This window comes from Alosa pseudoharengus, unplaced genomic scaffold (genome assembly GCF_046254945.1).
Source record: "Alosa pseudoharengus isolate Yale_2024_CS ecotype anadromous, Long Island Sound unplaced genomic scaffold, YU_APseudo_1.1 YU_APseudo_1.1_scf_18, whole genome shotgun sequence".
Classification (NCBI taxonomy): Eukaryota; Metazoa; Chordata; class Actinopteri; order Clupeiformes; family Clupeidae; genus Alosa; species Alosa pseudoharengus.
The window spans coordinates 16,974,919-16,997,731 of record NW_027468650.1 but is presented as its reverse complement, the minus strand read 5'-3'; the positions used below and the strand labels follow the sequence as shown (position 1 = coordinate 16,997,731).

The window sequence follows — 22,813 nt, the reverse complement described above, 5'->3', positions numbered from 1 at the left end:
GAGAGGGTCCGAGGCCAGTCCAGTGTTCCCCTGCCACTGTTCCAGCACACCACCATGAGTGCAGAACCGTACAGATAGCCTGCCTATGATGCACTCCGCTCCGAGCAGAACATCGTCAGAATAAGCTGCGTTGAAAATAAACTTGCCGTAACCATGCAACTGGAATGCTAACATGCTTGAGGGGTGTCTGTCAGAACCTATTTCCCGTCCATCACTCAGGCCATGTCTATACAATCCTCATTTCATTGCATTTTCACTAAAAATAGGCCCTTTATGCTAATGCAGAGTCATTTAAAGAGGGTAAATAATATAATATAATAAATGCTGAATGATAACAATAACAAGTTGCAGAACAGAACAACAGAACTGAATTCCCTCGGAAAACAGGCCCATTCTGCTATTTAATGCTGAGCGAGTGTTTATTTGAAGTGGGTAGACGATAAATAATCAGGTTTATTACACTGATTAATAATGATAACATTGCAGAGCAACCGAACTGAATCTGTAGACAGACAACACAGGGCAGCATCCGAGGCACCACGTACACACACTGAATTTAAACTGAGGAAGCTTTTGAGAGAGAACTTTTCGCCAACTTCTCAAAGGGGCAAAGGACTGCCTTGAGACGGAGGCCATTTTGGTTAAACAGGATTCAGTAACGTTAAACTGATCAACGATATTGAAGTGTTTATAAGATTACTTATTTAGTCCTCTAGTTTAATTTTTAGCGTTCAGGTAAACCTGCAACTATATTATATGCTGGAGGCTGGGAGATGGGGTGATGTGGGACTAAGCACTCGCGGTGTTTCGCACACATGGACAGAGTGTTTTACACACATGGACGGAGTGCTTTACACACGTGGACGGAGTGGAGTCCATAAACCCAGTAATGACATGGAGGGATTCAAACTAGATGCAATGCTGTAGAAATAGAACGCTGAATTATGCAGGTAGACCTGCAATTGGATAATCGGAGTGTGTGTGTGTGTGTGTGTGTGTGTGTGTGTGTGTGTGTGTGTGTGTGTGTACATGTCTGTGTGTGTGTGTGTCTGTATTCGTGTGTGTGTGTGTGTGTGTGTTTGGGTTGTCTGACCAAGAGGACTCTGGTGCAGAGAGAGCTTTCTCACAGAGCTGTTCTGTGGAAGACCCAGACTTGGGCCTGGGGGATGCAGACCAGCAAAAAGAAGAATAAAACACAGGCTCCAAATTACAGGGTGCCGCAACAACCCAGCCACGGTCCCACTTTTCAGACTATAAAGAGAATTATAAAGCAAACCCTACAGTTCACTGACCATCCAAGAAGTACATTCTAATCCAGTCTTTTGATCTTCGTTCACACTTGCTAGGCAGAATTTTTTAACAGCTTTGCCACACTTTGCTTCATTTGAAGTATGTTTTTCTGACATCTGTTTGGTTGGAAAGACATCAGACGTCATGCTATCACTTTTTTAAAATCTTTTTTGATGAATTGTTCCATTATTTAACAGGTCTTTTTTTTTAATTGGCCGAACTTCATTCTGTTGATCATTTGATGATCATCTGATAGACTTGCACGTTTTATCAAAATCACAAGCACCTACAGTATTCACAGCCCAGATTTACACTAGGCAGCTAGCAGTTTACTGACTTGCTCCTGCATTAAAGGAAAATAGCAGATTCACACTTGAGTGTGTACACATTTACATCCATGCATAATGGATCCAGCTGCAGGAGCTGTACGAACTGCAATTAGTCAACGCCTGACTGCCAGGCACGGGAATGGGAAGGTCTTTTCTTTATGGGGTTAAAGGTGAGAGAGTGTGTGTGGAGGGTGCGTTGTGAGTTGAGAGAGTGTGTGTTGAGTGTGTGTTTTGAGTATGTTCAGTGTGTTGGGAGTGTATGTTGAGTGCGTGTTGAGAGCGTTTTGAGTATGTTCAGTGTGTTGGGAGTGTATGTTGAGTGTGTGTTGAGTGTGTGTTGAGTGTATGTTGAGTGCGTGTTCGCGTGAGTTGGTTGAAGCTACCGTAGCTCTGCTGACTGGCACTTCCCTGTACCATCTCATTAGAATCACAGTGCTCTCAATGGGCCATCCTGATGGAGCAGATCCTCACTGAATCAGGCTATTACTGATGGGATTGTGTGTGTGTGTGTGTGTGTGTGTGTGTGTGTGTGTGTGTGTGTGTGTGTGTGTGTGTGTGTGTGTGTGTGTGTGTGTGTTAATACTGCAGGCCATAAGCCTTAATTAGAAGCCTGCACACTCTGTCTCTCCCAGAAGTGAGGCTCTCTTTCATCTCACTGAGACATACTGTATGTTTCTCTCTCTCACTCCTGATCATAACCAAACCCCAAGAGCCGACCCACCGGCAGGGTCGATCAGAGGTGCGTGGGAGAAGACACTGGTCAAGGATGGGCACCATTTTTTGTGCGGAAGCGTGTGTGTGTGTGTGCGCATAATCAGCATTCAAAGAGCTCAGAACACCGAAGGACCCCTGAAAGGTGCATCTCTGTCAGTGAGGATATGAAAATCACCCGTAGCAACCAGAGAACGGGAAGGCTAAACCGAGAGCATTTCACGGAATGTTCCAGCACTAAAGTAGCTGTGTGTGTGTGTGTGTGTGTGCCTTTTGTCTGAATGAGTGAGACTGATGGCAGCTGAATGAGGAGGTCTCTGTAGGAACAGCTGGGTCTAAGCAGGTCGGTATCAAACAAACCTCCTCATTGTGTTGCTGCTGCTGCTGCTGCTAAATCATTGATGAGGAGAAAACAATGGCTGCAGATCTACTCCTCTCCGCTTGGCCCTGGCCCTCACTGCACTCGCATCTGTGTGTGTGTGTGTGTGTGTGTGTGTGTTGTGTGTGTGTGGTGTGCGCTGTGTGTGTGGTGTGTGTGTAGGGGGGTTATTGATGGTAGCTATGTACAGTGGATCTGTGGAATGTGGGAATTAGGATGCAAAGAGGGCACCCTTCTGAAATACTTGTGTGTCGAGATGTCGTTAAAAAGCTGCCCTCTCGCAAATGTTCTCCCAAACATGCTTTTCAGTCACGCTGACTGAAAAGGATGATTCATGTAGGTCTAGAGAGAGCTTGTGTGAGTGTGCGCGTGTGTGTTTATGTGTAAGAGGTCTGCTTTTAGTGTTTCTGTGGGAGGAAGTAATATTTCCAACTTGGTTAAATTCTCTCTTTGATTAGGTGGTTGCTTGGTAACTACAAATGGGAAGTTCCTCTTGCTTTCCTTCCAGCCCATAACAAACTATGGGATGGATCAGCTTACATGAACTTGACTGACCAAAGACCAGCTCACATTACAGTAACACAATTGACCACAGACCGGCTCACATCAACATGGCTGACCAGAGACTGGCTCACATGAATACGGCTGACCAGTCCCTGTGAGTGTACTACTGTATGCGGCCAGTGTGCTAAAAACACTCCCAATCTGCCCTCAGAGGGAACCCGAACAGAGTAAAGGTGAGGTGAGGTGAGGTGAGGTGAGGTGAGGTGAGGTGAGGTGAGCGGAGGTGTGTGGTCCATGGGGTTGGGATGGAGACCGGAGCCTCTGATGGTCACTCTCTCATTGTGCAAGAGAGGTTTGGGTTGCACGTCTGTGTGTGTGTGTGTGTGTGTTTATGTGTATATATATATATATATGTGTGTGTGTGCGCGTTTGTGTGTGTGTGTGTGTGTGTGTGTTTGTGTGTAAATGTCTGTGTGTGTGTGTGTGTGTGTGTGTGTGCGTGTGCATGTGTGCGTGACTGCGTGTATGTTTCCTCTCTCTGGCAGTCTCTAGATGCAGCCCTCAGAGGATGTCCACGTGGCCATGCATGTGTGTGTGTGTGTGTGTGTGTGTGTGTGTATGGACTATAGGGTATGGCCTTGCATGCGTTATAGGGTTTCTTGGCAGTATACAGTGTGGCCTTTGAAAGCTGCCTCTCGTTTGAATGTTAATAGACCATGGAGCTGCTAAGACCTAATTACTCTCTACGTAAAGGTTAAAACATGCACATTTTGCCCTATTTTTATGTTGTCAACAAAAAACACAAATGACACAAAAAACAACAACTTATACCCACAAATGTGACTAAAACACTGGTCATGGCAGTGTGTGTGTGTACTGTATGTGTCATGGTAGTGTGTTGAGGACGTTATTCCAAATGCTGCTCTCTGTGAGGCTTAATGTCCTTATTCTGTGTCTGTGTGTGTGTGTGTGTGTGTGAGAGAGAGGTGGTGTTATGCGCTCACTCTATGGGTTGCTGCTGCTGCTAGGCGACGGTACCTGATACGCTAGGCTACCCGGGTGCCGCTGCTGCTGCTGCCTAAGCTGATTACCCCTGAGGGGGGCGGCCTGCTGCTGCTGCTGCCGGATCATAGCCAGATCTGAGCCAGCATTGGGCCGGATGAGCCCTGAGCTGTGCCACCTGTGGGAACCTCTCCCAGGCGTGTCTGCTGGGCTGGCTCAGTTCAAACAAAGACTCACACACACACACACACACACGTGTGCACATGCACAAACATTCTCACAGTCACACAGACACAGACACACACAGACACACACACATATGCGTGCACACAAACACTCTCTCTGTGCCTTCATCTCTCCCTCTCGGTGTGCTTCTATACATTTCTGAATCTCTCCCCTCCTTCTATGGTTATCTCTCTCTTCCTTCTCCCTCTATACCTCTCTCTATTACTCTCTTCCATTTTTCTCTCACTCCATCTCTCATTCTATACCGCTCTGCCCCCCTCTATACCTCCCTCTCCATCTTTCTCTCTCTCCCTCTCCATCACCCTCTTTCTCCAGTAAAGAACTCTCAAAGGACTATTCAAAGGAGTAAGCATTTCTTCTCTCTCTGGTGTACAGTGTGTGGATAACTGCTGTGTGTGTGAGTTAATGAGGATTAATGTCCTCATGTTTAATGCCCTTTAAAACCTGGATGCTGATAAGACAGCACAGTAATTCAGCAGTTAATGCCACAGCGCATTATGAGTATAACAATAAAACCATGGCAGCTCTCATGTAAACCACCCTGTAAAGAGCAGCAAGGCTTTTAGCACAGAGATGATAGCCTACTTTGCTTAGCTTTAGGATGCTACCTGTAACAGAGGCCTGGAGTAGATATGCTTTAGGATGCTACCTGTAACAGAGGTCTGGGGTAGATATGCTTTAGGATGCAAAACTGTAACAGAGGCCTGGGGTAGATATGCTTTAGAATGCTACCTCAGTGTTTCCCACAGAATTGGATTCAATTTGTGGCGGTAGCTGACTTGGACAACGGGGGTATTAAGATCGTTAGGTCTAATTGAGTGCCTGTCACTTTAAGATGTTCGTGATTAACACAGTTAACGTAAAAAGGCTGCTGATGTGTGGATGCATGCAATTTATAACGTTTTCTACAAAGTTAAAATAAAGGTTGCTACTTCTCCTTTGGACAAGCACTTTTGAATTTTGGAAAATGTTCCATTTACATCGGGATTTTGCAAACATTCAGTGTCAGAGTCAATAAAATGAGCCCTTCAACGAAATTGACAAGCAGCTGTAAGTAGGCTAAGCATGCTAAATTCTACATCCAAACAGTATTCTAACGTTAGCTTTGAGATACTGCTTGATTGCATAACTTAACTTTAAGTTTAGTCTCTTCAATGTAGCCTACTATGTTGTGATAAGACCTTAGCAGAGTTAACTTCAATGCAGCAGTTTTGAACAAATTTGCGCTTCAGCATGGTCACGATGCTAAGCGGATTTAATAGCAATTTAGCCAGACGTCTTCTATGCAATGCTTCTATGTGGCAACAACAATCCTTCAACAATCGTGAATATTTTGTTAAATGCACATGCAGAGGAGGGGCAGCAGGCTACGGCAGAGAGCGGGGCGGGGTAAGGAAAGGCTGCGTGCGTAAAAAGCGCAGCTCAATGGCAATGCAAGGATTTGATCTATATATTTAGATTTAAATTAAACATAGAATATTCATCTGTGGCGGCCGATTTTGATTTTCTGGCGCCCCGCCACAGATTAGTCAATGTATGGGAAACACTGTACCTGCAACAAAGGTCTGGGGTAGATATGCTTTAGGATGCTACCTGTAACAGAGGCCTGGGGTAGATATGCTTTAGGATGCTACCTGTAACAGATGTCTGGGGTAGATATGCTTTAGGATACTACCTGTAACAGAGGTCTGGGGTAGATATGATTCAGGATGCAAAACTGTAACAGAGGCCTGGGGTAGTTATGCTTTAGAACCAAGCAAACCCTCCTAGCATCCTAAAGCATATCTAAGGCCTGGGGTAGATATGCTTTAGAATGCTAACTGTAACAGAAATGTTGATGATAGGTTTAAGATACATCTGGTTTAAAGCAACACCAAAGAACTTTCCCTCTGTCGCACGCACGCTATTTGTTTATCCAGCACCGGCTTTGCAAATAACGATGTCCATAGACAAGGTAGAATATTTTGCATGACTTACAAAAGTACGATGTATTGCGACATCAGATGCAAGTCAAATTTGTAGTTTCTTATGTCTCATTCATTCGAACTACAGATCCGCTACACGATCTAGCAAACTTACATAGTGCGGTTATAGCCGATAGAGGGCCGCGAAGCGAATGCAGAATTGCCGTTCACCCTGTTACGAGTTGATGAACCACTGAAACGATTTTGGAAACATTATTTTAAGGTATAAAAAACTCTTTGGTGTTGCTTTAAGGCATATGCCATGGTTATAAGAAGTAATCGATCTAAGGCAAGCGTGATGTTAAGTATAACTGGTTAAAGTTAAGGTGTATCTGGTTTAAGGGGGGAAAAAAAGCAGTGAGGCAGTGATACTGCACTGGTTTAAGACAAAAAAGCAATGACACTCTGCTAGTTTAAGGTCTAGATAGAAACAGAAAAGCTCTAAGTTTAAGGTGTAGATTCTGTGATGTTCTGTGTTACTTTAAGTCTAGAGCCAGTGATGCTCTGCTGATTTAGATGCTCTGTTGGTTTAAGGTGTGAATAGATGCAGTAAAGCTCTGCTAGTTTAAGGTGTAGATGCTCTGCTGGTTTATGGCGTAGACTCAGCGATGCTCTGCTGGTTTATGGCGTAGACTCAGCGATGCTCTGCTGGTTTATGGCGTAGACTCAGCGATGCTCTGCTGGTTTATGGCGTAGACTCAGCGATGCTCTGCTGGTTTAAATGAAGACCAGTCCAGGAATTACACGGCCAGCCCCAGTAGCTGGACAGACAGGCGAGCAGCAACAGCAGCAGCAGCAGGAAAGACGAAGATGACTGTCTCTCTCTCTCCCTCCCTCTTCCTCTCTCTCTCCCTCCCTCTTCCCCTCTCTCTGCCTCTCTCTCTCCCTCCTTCTTCCTCTCTTTCTTCCTCTCTCTCTCGTTCAACACATTGGCTTTCCACTCAGGCTACCACCACACTGGTAGTCACTGCCAACAGTTGCCATAGAAACCCTCTCCCTCTCGTTCGTCTCCTCTCCTCTCGGTTCGGCTCGTAAACTCGGGAGGGACACGGAGCATACACTATTAGGAGGATGGGCCAAACACTGAGACTGGAAGGAACACTTATTCCCCTTGGGCTCCTGATCACACACACACACACACACACACACAGACACAGAGACAGACACAGACACACACACACACACATACACACACACACACACACACACACACACACCTCTCCTTTCAGTATCTTTCTGATATCATTGCAGTAACAGAGGGAGAGGACTGTGTGTGTGTGTGATATATGTGACAGGCATGCATATTAGCATTTTCGCATTTTCACAGATAAAATCGAATGTTAGCTTTATCAGCCCTCTGGCACATAAGAATTCACTACGGTCACACATGCTGTCAAACACACACACACACACACACACACACACACAAAAGAACACAGCAATAGGCTATAAACTCTCCATTACTCATTAGATCAAATTAATATATTTCAACCTCACACATTTGTACTGCCAAATTGGGGTAGAAATATTCAGATGGAAACTACTATCGACATTCCTTTCTTAGAGAGAACGGCATCTTAAAGCGATTTAAGATGGTTTTCAAGTCCGACGTGGTATGAGATTGACAGAGGTGGACCTAATTAACAGTATTGGGAACATTCTTTTCGAGAATGAAGAATTTCTCCACACAAGTAAAACTAGCCGAGGCTAGATTAACAAGTTAGCTGCTAGCCTACACAGGGATATGTCGAGTAGAGGGTGTTCAGAGCCGATATTTGTCTTGTTTTCGCCAAAACCGACTGTCAATCAAAACCTTGGATCAAAGCAGTGTTTCCCCTACAATGTATTCATCAGCGGCGCAGCGCAGCTCCTGGAATTCAAGCGCCACTGCAAAAAAAGTTGCCTAATTAAAAAAAAAAAAAAAATAGACGCAAGTGAACTTCAGGAACAGCTGCCGTTCGTTCAGGTTTCATGTCAACAAATAATAGTAGGCTAACGTTGAAGGTGCAGTCAGGGATTCCACAGGAGATCACGCTTGTTTGTGTTTATGTTTAAGTTTATTAGCAGACGCTAAATTTTTTGTGCAAAAAAACGTAGCCTAGCCTACATTATGTTAACCAAAGAACCAAATTTAACACGCCAGCGAGATAGCTCACCCCTACCTTCAGTAGCCTATTCCCAGATAAATTCCACGCATTGTTTCATTTTTGTTTGTGATACAGGCAATGCTTTCAAGCCCTGTGTTGCTAACATACCTAGGCTGTGAAACTAAGGTCTAGCTAGCCTATTGGTGGGTTTAATTAAATTTGAGTAATAGGATACGCAACCATTTACATCTGAGATAGTTTGTAATTCCTGTAGAGCTTACCAAAATTATAGATATGATACAAGACACTTATCTGCTATAATCCAAGATAGATTTTCTTCGAGTTTTTGACCATTTATTTTACTAAATGACATGGGAAACATAATTCATTTTATCCACATATTCTTATGCACCATGCACAACAACGCTACTAAGTTAGCTTAAGACCGTGAGAATAAAGCAAGCGTCACGGGCCGTCACGGCATTAAAGTGACAGGCACACAATTCGACTTGCACAGCACCAATACAGTGTAATGACATGAAAGAGAAGTCTATATAGTTTATACAGTGCTGTGCAAAAGTTAAGACACCCATGCTGAAATTGACTAAATGGAGGAATAAAAAACATATTTTGCCTTTTGTCTTAATGCCTTATTTAAAAAAAAATAGGACATCAATTCTTTTTTAACGTATAATGTATCATAAATAAATAAATGTTATTATATATAAATGTCCTAACTTATGCACAGCACTGTATACTCTAAATAGTAATAGTTTGTACAGTGGCCTACAGTGTACAGTTGTACAGTGGCTAATACTAATAATGTAAATGAAAAAGGTGAAAGAAAAACATGAATAATCCTCAAGTACTGCAATAATCATGCTTTGTAAATGCTTGTGTTGATGGTTATGTCATAATTTGTACATTTCTTTCACAAAATCCACCAGAAGTCACCATTTAAGGAGTCATTTTTAAAAAATGTTCTATTCTTTTTTTTTTGGGGGGGGGGGGGGCTTCCTACGATCAACAGCACCGCTGCTGGAAAAAATTCTAGGGGAAACACTGCAAAGCGTTATATCTCTACTTCCTAAATCATGCATGAAGTTGTAATTGTCAAAGTTAGTGTAAGTACATTTTAAACTGCTACAACAAAATTCCCTGATATTCCATGACTTTGTCCCAAAAATGATTAAATTCCCTGACTTTCCATGGTCTGGAATAGACTTTCCATTTCCCCTGATACAAATGAGACTGCAATGCTTCACAAGCGATTGACAAGAGGAAGATTAGAGACTGATGCACAGTTTAATAAGACAACAATAAAAGAGAATGATAAAAGGATGCAAAATAAAATGAAAAAATATCTCATAAATGAAATTAGTATTATGCATAATCAAATCATTATTAATATAGCTGTCCTGGTGACTGCTCTGTGTGTTTCATGTCACTGATGTTCTAGTGAGGAACATCAAAGCTACTGTACACAGCTGCTGCACTCCAGCATCCCAGGCATCCTGCCACAGAGGATGGTGGGCACAGACACCCTACAAACACTGCGCTAGTGATGGGCACAGACATGTCCCAACAGTGATGGGTACGGACACCCAACAAACACTCCGTTAGTGATGGGCACAGACATGTCCCAACAGTGATGGGTACGGACACCCAACAAACACTCCGTTAGTGATGGGCAGAGACACCCAACAAACACTCAGTTAGTGATGGGTAGGGTTGCAAAATTCCGGGAATTTTCAAAGTTGGAAACTTTCCATGGGAATTAACGGGAATATATGGGAATTAACAGAAATAAACGGGAATTAATGGGAATAAACTGGGAATTTTTAATATGGCAAGTTAGTCTATAACAGGGAACTTAAATGTAATGAACAAAACCGCATCTTGCAGTTTAATATTAGTTAAAACAACCTGATTTAATGCAATTTCAGTCGAATTTCTACCCTGCACATATGTCAATCACATGCACACAGCAAACGGCATAGGCTGCTAGACATTAAGGAAACCTATGGTGAAAAAATGTTCCAACCAATCGGATTTTGTTGTTGAGTGGTGTGGTGTATCTTGGGCAGTTCAGTGTTGCTAGTTTAGCACGCTAGTAAACCATAGGCAGAGAATGGGATTCCCGCTAGCATGCTAGCTAGCTTTGTATGCTAAGCTAAGCGAAAATACGAACATACAAATCATATTGCTTATTACGAAACAAAATGTTTGTATATGAAACAGTTTGTATGAATTACCCAAAATTCCCAGTTAATTCCCGTAAATTCCCATAATTTCCTTTAATTCCATTAAAGTTTCCAATTTGGAATATTTTCAAAATTCCCCAGCTTAACTTCCCATGGTAAGCAGGGCTCTACACTAACATTTTTTTCCAGGAGCACTTGTGCCCCCAAGTTAAAAAATTTAGGAGCACAGACAAAAATTTGGGAGCACAGTCAGTTCTGTACTTAACTTACACATAATCTAACATTACACTGCAGCTAACAGTTAAACATGCTAGTGCACCAATTGCGAATATTAAGAATGACTGACAACATTTAGGCTACAGGAAACAGGATTTTAAAGATCAGTGCCTACTTTATTTTCAGTCTGTTTTATTTTCCTACATTTTGTTAATGTAAAATAATATAATACATTGCCATATTTGCATTTAGCCTGTATATCAAGTATCCTGCCAAATGTAGGCTAATTTATTTATTTGTGAATCCACCTGTAGCTAATCCAAATATGCCCATGTGACCTATCTGACTGCATACTGCCTAATACTACTACTAAAACAGTCAATTTTCTCTTCCACAAAACATAGTCTAATCAAGGATATATATATATTTTTATACTTTTATTTTTTTATTTGAAATATCTGCATTGATGGGGGCAGTAGCCAAACGTTAGGCCTACACTCGTTTTGCACTTAAGCTTGTATTCGGTGTAAACAAACAAGCATGCGTGGAAGCCTGGAGTTGTCAGTAGCGTTCTACCTTTGAATAAAATGGGAGTATTACGGGAAGCTACTTTTATGCCTGTTCGCTACAGCTATATTTTGCATATTGCAGCCAATACGTCAACTGGGCTAAAAAGCATGTTAGGTTACCTTTCCTTCTCTCACTGCATTCTCAGAATATTATCCTGTTCCTCCTATATCCGATTAATTCGGTGGATAGAAGGCGGAAGAACTAATTTCTTCAATCTTTTCATCTTGGCTGGCTAGTCTAACTTTCCGCTTTCTCTGCGCGCTCATGGATTTCATAGAAGCGACTACTACTATCGAGTCCCAACGCGAAACTGCTAACGTTGATGGGAGGTGTAGTTTTATGCTGCATTCGCGACGTGATTCTATGGTTTGCACCAGTGCTGTTTCTCGATGTTGCGGTGTATTTTGTAGACAAACATTGACATGGTTAGAAGTCATTCGCACCAGTGCGCCTAAATATTTTTTTGCACTCGCACGTCATCATTTTTACTCGCATATGCGAGTGAAATGGGCGCACTGTAGAGCCCTGGTAAGTTTCCGGAAAGTTTCCGGAAATTTACCGGAAATTTTCCGCCCCTTTGCAACCCTAGTGATGGGCACAGACACCCAACAAACAGTGATGTGTACGGATGCCCAGATAAACACTAGTAGAAGGACACTAGTAACGGATGCCATCTCGCACTGTCTCTCTCTAAATGCCTTCTTCACTCCTGTCATGAGCAGCATCTCATTCTTCCTCTGCCTGTCTGTCCTACACCACATCCCTCTGCTTTAACTTTCACTCCCCCATTCCTCCTCTATCTCCATCCTTTTTGTCTCTTTCTTGGTCTTTCTTTCATTCATCTCTCCATCACTCTCTCCCTCCCTCCCATTCTCTGTCTCCGTTTCATCTCCCCATCACTCTCCTTCCCTCCTATTCTCTCTCTCTGTTTCATCTCCCCATCATTCTCTCTTTCTCTCTTTCATCTCTCCATCCTTCTCTCTCCCTCCCTCCCTCTGGCCTGCGGCTGTGGGGGTCTGCCCGTATTCAGGTGCTTTGCTTTAAGTACCCATCAGCCTCAGCTGTACTACACGACAAAAGCCATCCGAGCGAGCGAGGGAGGGAGGGAACGAACGAACAAGTGGATGGAGGGAGAGGAGGAGGGGAATGAGTGTAAGACAAGAGGAGAGGGAGAGAATGAGAGGGGGAGGGAGACAGAGGAGGGGAGAAAAAACAGAGAGCAAAAAGCAGGCTAGAGAGAGTGGAGTGTATCATCCACTAACAGTCTATCACTGAAGCGTAGAGAAGAAGAGAGAGAAGAGAGAGTGGGAGAGAGAAAGGGAGAAGGGGCAGAGAGAGAGAGGGGGAGGGAGGATCAAGAAGGGAGAGAGAGAACCTGAGAGAAAAGAAAGAAAAAACAGAGAGAGGAGAGGAGCATGAGAAGCGAGAGTGAGAGCAGAGGAGAAGAGTGAGAGAGAAGATGAAACAGTGAAGAGATATATGGGCATGAGAGGCATATGGGCTGAGAGAAAACTCCAGAGACTCAAACACACACACAAACACACACCTCCCCCCTGCACGTCTAAACAGAAGGGTGAAAGCCTGCTCACACTAATAATAAATCTCACGTTACATCACCACTCTCCCCTTCAAAGATAGCCTCTGTGTGTGTGTGTGTGTGTGTGTGTGTGTGTGTGTGTGTGTGTGTGTGTGTGTGTGTCTGTGTTCGTACACGCTGGATGTATATAATTGGATTAAGCGTAGGGTGATCTTGGGCACGGAGACAATCACTCTTTTTATTTTTTTCCCCACAGGCATTGTTTACGCCCCCTTCCCCCCGCAATGGGAGCTCGAGAGGGGGGTGTCTTTGTCACCATGGGGCCCCCCCATGTCTTTTGGTTCACTGCATGTCAAAGGAGTTCACTAAGTCACAGGCTTCTGTGGGCTCTGCAGTCAGGAGCTACAGCCAATCTGACTTCACTTAGTACACTTAGTCCTCCTCTTCACATCTCTCTTTCAATCTCACTCCCTCCCTCTCTCCCTCCCTCCACCGCTTAGCTTCTCCCTCCTACCTCCCTGTACATTCCATCCAATTCTTGGGAGCACTTAAATCTGGCCCAGCTGTAATTTTTACCACTTGACTCTCAATCAATGGAAGAGATGTGGCTCAGCTAAAGGTTGTGGGCAGAAGAGACGAGAAGTGAGGAGAGGAGAATTCCCACATGCAGAATGAGATTTGTAGTCTGTTTTCTACAGCTGCTGACAGCTACTGCTACCCCCATTCAATGACATCTCTATGATGCCGCGACTGGAAGCACCCTGACACAAACAATACATCATCCTTGACATGGGATAACTACTGAAAAATGTTATAAAATGCTGCTACTAGGAAACAAAAACACGTTGCGGTTTGCTGGCAGGTTTCAGATATTTGCATGTATTAGAACACTACACAATAGAGCACCGAAGTGTGACGTTCCGTTTCCGTGACGGCAGTGTCACTGGATCTGAATGTAGACATGTGGCATCATTTGTAGCTTTTTTAAATGTAGGCTATAGCCATCTAAACGTGTTTTACCTGCTAGGCAGCAGTTTAGCCACATAATACGGATTCCCTGGCAGGTGTAATAGAAAGAAACAAAATTCTAGTGGGTATTTCATGTCTTATCAGGACTGGCGGCGTGACGTTTTTTGCCTCAAAAATAAAGCCAAGACACGTCCACGAATTTAAGGATTTTAACCGCAGGCTGTGAAGTTAAATGCTAGTCCCTTTAGGCAACCCATGATAAAACAAAACTCTGTAGTCACGAATTTGATCGTGTTGGTATGAATACAGTATGTGATATAGTATGTGATTCCTACAGTGTACTAACATCTTAGAAACATTGTAAAAATAATTAAATAGATTAAGAAAGCCACCACTATGGTTAGATTGGTTTGCTCAGATCCAGTGAAATTGCTGCCTTGACAACGCTACGTCATGGTTTCGGTACTCTATTACATCCGGTGAAAAGTTCACCTTCTATTCTATTCCAGTACCCTGGACAATGGTAACCATAACAACAAGGTTCAGAACCAAACCAGCAGGGTTCCGCCCCCTTTGGGGCCCGGGGCCCTAACAAATGCAACAACTGAATGACACAGAGGTGAACTGCGGCACCAGAGGCAGAGGGCAACAGAGAAAGCAGGGTATGTTGGAGTAGACACAAGAAAATAAAGGATCACACGCTTATAGCTGTGGTATAAGGAGGATAATTGGATAATGTCTGAACATCCAACATTACCAGACCCTCAGCCTGGTCTGTTACTGCATGTGTCTGTAAAGCCAAACAGACACGCCAAGATTTTGAGCCGAATCAATCAGATTCGACAAACATTCGGATCAGAAGGAATTCCGTCCAATCTGTCGTGTAGTTTCAGCAGACTCACGACTCCCAAGTAGAAGACGTCACAGTGAACATTCCATCTCTGGTCCGTTCCAATTTGATTTCTGGCATGTCAGACATTTTGGTCGGATGTTTTGCAGTGGGAGCAGTCCAACGTAAAGTGTGGGCACAGCAAGCACATCCGTTTGAAACCAACAGTGTGTGTTACTATATTGTATGCGACTGAAAAAAAAAAAAAAAAAAACAATGTCTGCCTGGCTTAAGAGCAGCTCTGTCTTAACCCCACAAGAGAACATAGAGAACACATGGTCACAGTCGCTCAAGGCAAGTCACTGGTAAATTATATGATGTGTGGCTTTGAACATTCGGAAAATCTCAGCAACTACATATTAAATATAGTGGGTATGTAACCTTAGCTAGCCGCCTGGCCTGACTATTACCCACATCAAATCACTGTGATTAAGTAGAGAAGGGAGTATTTGAAATCCTGACTTGTAGGATTTTTAGACAGGTAAAACTTAAGGGTCTGATGCTCCAGGCCACATCGGAGTGACAGCTGTAGGCAGAGCTACTGAAGCTGGCTTCAATCAGAGTCCCCTTATGGTGAAAGCATCACTAGACACGCAGAGACACACACACACACACACACACATCCCCTGGTCCTGTAGTGGGCCAGCTTAACCGCATCCCTGCATATATCCCAGCAGCCTTTGCAGCTGTCCTCTCAAAGGCTGCTGGGTGTCACGCTGCTCAGTAAAGCCGCTCTCTGGCACGGCTCCCCCGTACCCACATGGCCGCTTTCACAGGCGGACGGACGTGCAGGCGGGAGCCGGATAACCCAAGCTGGGGGACATGACAGGCCAGGGATGAGCGGAGAGGGCATGGGCTCGGGGGCCCAAGGGGCAGTTGCGGAGTGGGGGGGTTGGATATGATGATGCGGACTGTGTGTGTGTGGGGAGGGGGGGGTGCTGATGCGAGGCCAGAGAGCTGGAAGATCTGACAGGAGGAGGTCTGGCTGAGGAGTGGAGCGTGGAGAGAAGAGCAGATCAGCGCTTCTTCTGAGCGTCCTCCTTAAAGAGCTCTTTGTTTTCCGTCCGCACTGTCCAATGCCACGAGGAGGCCATGTTTGTCAGGATTACACACACACCGGCTTACTCATACACACTCTGAGTCATACCCCATCCCACATCACTTCCTGTTTATCTGGGCGAGTTTTCAGGGAAGGAGCACTAAGTCGTGATAAACATCTACTTTACAAGATGGCCAGCCTTTATTCACTCGCACGTGTTAAGAAAGATCTACTTAAAAAGATGGTCAGACTTTATTCGTCCACACAAGTTTAAATATCTACTTTACAAGATGGCCAGCCTTTATTCCTCCGCATGTGTTTATAAAGATCTACTTAACAAGATGGCAAGCCTTTATTCGTCCGCAGGTGTTTATAACAGTCTGCTTTCGAAGATAGCCAGCTGTTCCCATCTTGTGCTGAAATACGCTGAAAACACAGTAGGGGCGGTATTAGGCATAACTGCGTCCTTATCACCACTCAACACACAGACGAGGTCAGGCAACGAGGTGAGCCTGTGGCTCTGACTTTAAGATGCAGACCTCTATTCTACGCACGGACATGTTATCCGATGTGCCGCGCGTACCTCCAGGCTTTTGTCATGCACTCTCACATACTTGAGCTCAGGAGTAACACTTAACATGCAGGCTAAGTGTGCGCTCTCCCTAGAAAACAAACAGGCGTTTTGTATCCATCCTGTTAAACCTGCCACAGTCTGTGCTCTTCTGTCGCCAGACATTATTAATCAACCTCCGCAGGTCCAGTGACTCCTCATCGCTCTGTGTGCTACCTTGACCTCTGACAGCGGAGAGGGGCCGCCCACACACTGCTGCGTGATAGTCTGCCGTGGTAGTCGGCCTCGTTGTTACCGGGACGACACGCCAATTAACACACCATCCCTGACGATGACACACTCCAGAGAAGAGGCGACAGCTCCAGCTGGGATAAGCATGCACGCACACACACACACACACACACACACACACACACACACACACACACACACACACACACACACACCATGCCTTGCGTCCTGGACAGACGGCCTCGCACACTAAAGCAGAGCTGCACAAGCGTTTCCAATTATATTTTTCTGCATGAAGAGGCAATTGTCCCTGTGGCATGAGGAGACCCCTAACCTAATCTGAGGGAAGATTGTACCAAGAGCTCATGCTTCTCCCCAGCCAGAGCTGTGCACCACCAAACAGCCACAAACTCCACAGCTTATATCCTATGAAATGGTCCTACGCTCCCGTTCTGACTGGTTCAGCGGGTTTCTTCGGTGAGCTGTGAGGCTGTGTGTTGTGCGACTGAGGTTTCAGGTTTAAAAATGACACAGTGTTCCAGGCTGTAGTTTTAATGCTGAGCTCAGACGCGCTCAAATGAAGACCATCCATAATCCTCTGAGGTGTACGTGTGTGTGTGTGTGTCAGTGTGTGTGTGCGGCTGGCTGTCGCTCTCACTCTCGCCTCTCTCTTCACCTGAGCAGGCACCTCGGCCAGCAGAAAGGAGGCACAAAACAGAGCTGACGGCCGCTGAGGTGGCACTCAGTCTCACATGTGTGTGTGTGTTCAAATAAGCCGTGAATAACAGTAGTGTGTGTGAATGTGTGTGTAACTACACTGTGAACAACTGTGGTGTGTGTGTGTGAGTGTGGCATGATGTACTATCATGAGCAGTGGAGTCAGTGTGTATGTGTTCCTAAGCCATAAATAATTCTGGCATGTGTGTATATCCTGTGTGTAAGTGTGTTTGTGTGTGTGTGTGTGTGTGTGTCATGTCGTGCTGTCAGAGAGTGGAGTGCCAGAGCCAATGGTCGTGCACAGCATACAGAACTCTTCATGACATGCAGTGCACTCAGAGAGCCACACAGGAACAGAGAGAAAAGGAGAGAGAGAGAGAGAGAAAGACAGGAACATACTGACAGAGAGAAAAGGAGAAAGAGAGAGAAAGACAGGAACATACTGACAGAGAGAAAAGGAGAAAGAGAGAGAAAGACAGGAACATACTGACAGACAGAAAGAAAGTAAAAGAACAGATATAAAGAGATACATATAAAAGATAAAGAAATAAAGAGAAAAAAAAAACCAAGAGAGGGAGACCAAGAGAGAGGGAGGGAGGGAGAGAGAGAGAGAGAGAGAGAGAGAGAGAGAGAGAGAGAGAGAAAGATTATCCCATTCATAGACCAGTCAGACAAGCTGAGTAAAGTTTGCTTGGAGAGGACATCCTGATACTCTGTATCTGCAGAAATTTCCATCTGTAAAAGTGGGGGAGAGGGAGTGGGGCGTGCAGCCACCTCGGATCTCTTTCCTGAAGCTTCTCTGCGCCACTAATATCCATCACACCTGATATGAATGTGAGCACCATCATTACTGGAAATGATTTTGTGCCCAGAATGATGAAATGGCTTCTCTGATATAATAGGAGGGGATGTCACCCTGTCAGGTCGCAGTGCTCTGCCTCCCTGCAGCTCAATATGGCTGTCTGATAGTGAGAGTTTAACCATCATGGGTGCCTTGTACGCTAACAGACTAGCATGAGGGCTAACCCTGCAGCCCAATATGTCTGATAGTGAGTTCATCCATCTCTGGTTCCTTATCCTAACAGGCTAGCATGAGGGCTAACCCTGCAGCCCAATATAGCTGTCTGCTTGTGAGTTTAACCAGGGATGGCTGGTTACGCTGACCCTGAAGCCCAATAGCCAATATGGCTGTATGATAGTGAGAGTTTACCCATCCCTGGTGACTTACGCTAACAGGCTAGCATGAGAGCTAACCCTGCAGCCAAATATAGCTGTGATATATAATACTGAGTCTGGTCGCCTTGGAAAGGATCAAGATCCACAGCCTCCCAGACTTCATCACAACCTAGCCTTACCCCACCCCAGGGATCAGTGTTAGCCTAGCAACACCATATGCTGAAGCTGCTGCTGAATACACCATCTAATTGCTGCCTGTAGAAATATTGATCCTGAAAAGCAGTGGCACACACACAATTTCACTCCTAACACTTAGGTTTCTCATTAGTGGGAAAAACTCTCTACTTTCTCTCTTAACTTCACAACATTGCAAACAGGAAATGACAAAGCTTAATGGCCCCAACAATTCTCAGGTAGCTTACACCTGTGAAAACAATATTATGGTTGCTACAATGAATTATCTGGCTGAATCCATTAGTGAGGTAATGTGAGAGCGCCATGCAGAGAGGAGCCTTTGATGGATGGGCTCATCAGTTTTCCGGGAGCGGCTCTGACAGGCTGAATTGTGTGTGTAATACCGCAGCTCTCCAAACACCACTGACCAGAGGTTCCCTTCCAAAGTGCCGCATGTCAAAACACCATTCTTCTGTGTGAGCAATCTGATTGGGCAGCGAGCGAGAGAAGGTTCGCGGCGCGGTGAATCATTAAGTGGACGGCCTGCTGCTCCGCTCTAATGAAGCTCATTCGTCTCCGCGTTTTCTCTCCAGATCCATACGGCTCCGAACAGCCCTTTTGAGGTGCCCTCCGCAGGCCCATCCGTCACCGCGCACAACAGCCTCGTCACGCCGCGCCATACAGGGCGAGAGAGATGCTCGCAGACAATTACGGCCCTGACAAATCGCCCCCTCGCCAGATGAATGGGGATGATAAAGGGAAAATGGAGAATGCTGTTAAACTTTAAAAGCGACCTGAGATACATAATGGCATAGAGAGTGGGGGACAAGGGGATGGGTGCGTGCGTGAGTGTGTGTGTGTGTGTGTGAGTGTGTGTGTGTGTGCATGAGTGTGTGTGTAAGTGTGTGTGTGTGTGTGTGTGTGCATGAGTGTGTGTGTGAGTGTGTGTGTGTGTGTGTGTGTGTGTGTGTGTGTGTGTGTGTGTGTGTGTGTGTGTGGGAGTGGGAGTTAATAAGTTACAGGATAGCAGCTCTTTAGCCTGTGAAAAGCCTCTCTAATCTGAATATTAAGTCACATCTTGAGACAAATCTTCAATGCACGCGTGAAAAAGAGTCTTGGCAATGAGCCGGATTGGAATATTTTCATGCTTCCTCATGCAGAAGTTTGTGATTGGAGAGTCTGTCAAAACCACTGCGTTCATCACACTGGGGAGTTGATTTTTTCCCCCCAGTGTCTGACAACAACAGAGCTCTTTACATGTGTGATCACGTGTCCTGGTGCGGATGGATGTCCACAAACCATAGCTAAATGCTCCACCTTAGCCTTGTAGACAAGTACTATTTCAAGAAAAAGTCCTTGTATATGGCTCTAGAGGCATTTCTTAGTAAAAGTAGGGAACAGGACTTTTTATCATAATTAACATGTGCTTAATCCAACTAGCCCTGTTCCTAAGAAGAATTTTGAGTTTTTGTCATAAACAAAATGGCTGCCAAAATGACGGTTTGTGCACTTTTTTCTTTGGGCGGGGATCATTATATCATGTAAATAAATTAATATTGTTCATGTGTGTGCATGTCAGAAATCTCCCTTGGGCAATACATCAAAAGTTAAGGCTATAAAAAAATAAAAATCCCAAAAAGTCGATTATTATGCTAATTAGTCTAATTATCACTAGCCTCGTGAACCTCTTAACTATGTTTTGCTACGCTCCTCTTTGCCAAAGAGTATGACCTGGCTTCATTAGCAAACTTCTTCCTGGTGGGTGGACACTTGTTGAATCATTGGAGATCCTTTGAACCAGTCACTAGCAACTGTTAATCAACAAGCTAGCATCATATCATTGATTCCTGCAAACACCCACCCACACCTCAGATCTAACCCTAACCCCAACCCCAACCCTAGCCCTAACCCTAGAGCTCGGAGGGAGCCACAGCCCCCTTCCTAACCCTAGGGCTGCCCTGGAGAGCTGGTACAGTCACAAGCAATATTGGTAATACATAGTTGCCTAGTTCTCTTATCTATTTGCTTCTTTTTGACCCCTATCCTTGCTGACCATACATTCCTTACGGCTTGCTCATCTCTCTTGGCGCCAAGCCTTATTTGTGTGGATAATATTAGTCCTCAGCCACCCCTAGGAACTGCCACCAGCCTGCCCCAGTCACAGGCAAGATGGACTGAAAGGATCTTGTTCATTGTTGAGACCATGGGAAGCCTAAACTTTTTGAGTTCACTTCTTGGCACAACATGCAGGCATTCCAGTTCATGGTCACAACAGAACTCTTCGTCTTCACGATCCTCAACACAGAGAAGCAATTGACAGAGTGCTTGTTGTCCAGAACACAGGACAACACTTGGTCTGGCACCGCTTGTGCTATGCGTTTTTTTATATGTTTGTATTTTAAGTGATAGAATTAAGGTAGGACTTATGTTTGTGGATGTTATAACATCTAAAGTGAAGCTTGCCAAACCCTCAGGCAGCTCAATTGTGACTTTGTTTGTGACACTCCTGTTAGTTAACTGGAAAGAAGTGTAATGGTCGCCTAACGTTGATGTAGCCCATATAAAAACTACAAGGCCCTGTCACTACAAGCATCTTATGCTTGATCACCCTCAAGCACATTGGACTTTCTTAATTTAATTTATATAGTGTATTTAGTATTTAGTTTTGTTAGTTTTCTTATCTTTCTTATCTTGTACTGTCTTTATTGTACAGTGGAGTTTAGTTATATGTTTATACTTATACTAATGTTTACCATTTCTGCTGTAAGTGCATGATGTCTGTATGCTACTGAGACCCTTGAATTTCCCCATGGGGATCAATAGTATCTATCTATCTATCTATCTATCTATCTATCTATCTATCTATCTATCTATCTATCTATCTATCTATCTAAAAAGGTTTCTAAGTGGTCTGTTTTCCCCGAAATAAGGACGGGGACGTAGCAAATTCAAAGATCATGCCTGTGTAACGTAATCTCTCTCAGACACGCCCTCTGTTTGCTGGTTGGTTGGTGGCTCTCCGAAGAGAGCTTATCTGTGCCAGTCTCAGTACTGAAGCGAAACAAAATTGAGGTTTTGAAAAGCATCATGAATTGCTGAAGAATTTGGGCATTGGTGAACTCACGGAGGAAACTATCAAATCTTCAGAAACATTTGTTTCTAGAATTTACAATGTGCACAGAAATAGAATTTACAATGTGCACAGAACAGACTTAGTCATAAATTTGTTCATAGGGGAATGATGGCACTTCTAATGAGGCAATATTCAACAATGTTTTACATTTCAACATGATGCTCAGCCATTTGTACAGCCTGTATCCTTGACTTATTGGCCAAGGGAGATTTCTGAGATGCACACATGTGAACAATATGAATTTATTAACATGGTATAATGAATAAAGAAATAAAGAGCCCCAACTCGCCATTTTGGCAACCATTTTGTTTATGCTAATTAGATGGTCGCAATCTCAAAACTCAGCTTGGGAACAGGGCTAGTTGGATTCAGCACACCTTAAGTGAGTATACCCCTAGCGTGAAATAGGCGAATTATGATAAAAAAAAAGTCCTGTTCCCAACTTTTAAGAAATGCCTCTTAAGGATGTACATGTATCAAATAGCACTTGTCTATTGTATAACTGGAGAGAACCAGAGCTGCTTTCTGGAGATCATGTGAAAAAAATGACACAGACAGAGACACTTTACGCTTGACCTCTTCGAGGCCTCCAGAGAGAGATCAGGGCTGAGAGGGTAAACACTTTGAGACTGCAGCGCAACCACAATGCTGCCTGGGTTTCCTGTACACTTGTGTGCTAACATCAGCCATTTAGCTAGGCAAGTCAGATAAGCCATATGTGTTCGGTAGGTTGGTAAAACATGGTGTATGTGATGTGGTCCTGTTAACATCAATGTCTTAGGTAGGCTGGTAAAGTAAGTGCCTGACAACACCAAGGTCATGTGCTGAAGACTGTGTGTGTGCATGTTTGTGTGTGTGTATGTGTATGTGTGTTT

General features: G+C 44.3%; 1 protein-coding gene across 1 annotated transcript in view; it reads right to left on the bottom strand.

The window, feature by feature from the left end:
- The window catches only part of ncam1b (neural cell adhesion molecule 1b), a 73,271-nt gene extending 68,927 nt beyond the window's left edge, over positions 1–4,344 (bottom strand). The window contains exon 1 of the mRNA XM_076291117.1: positions 4,269–4,344. Within this exon, the coding sequence (XP_076147232.1) occupies positions 4,269–4,344 (76 nt within the window). The remainder of the gene's footprint in view (positions 1–4,268) is intronic.
- Between the last annotated feature and the right edge of the window lie 18,469 nt (positions 4,345–22,813).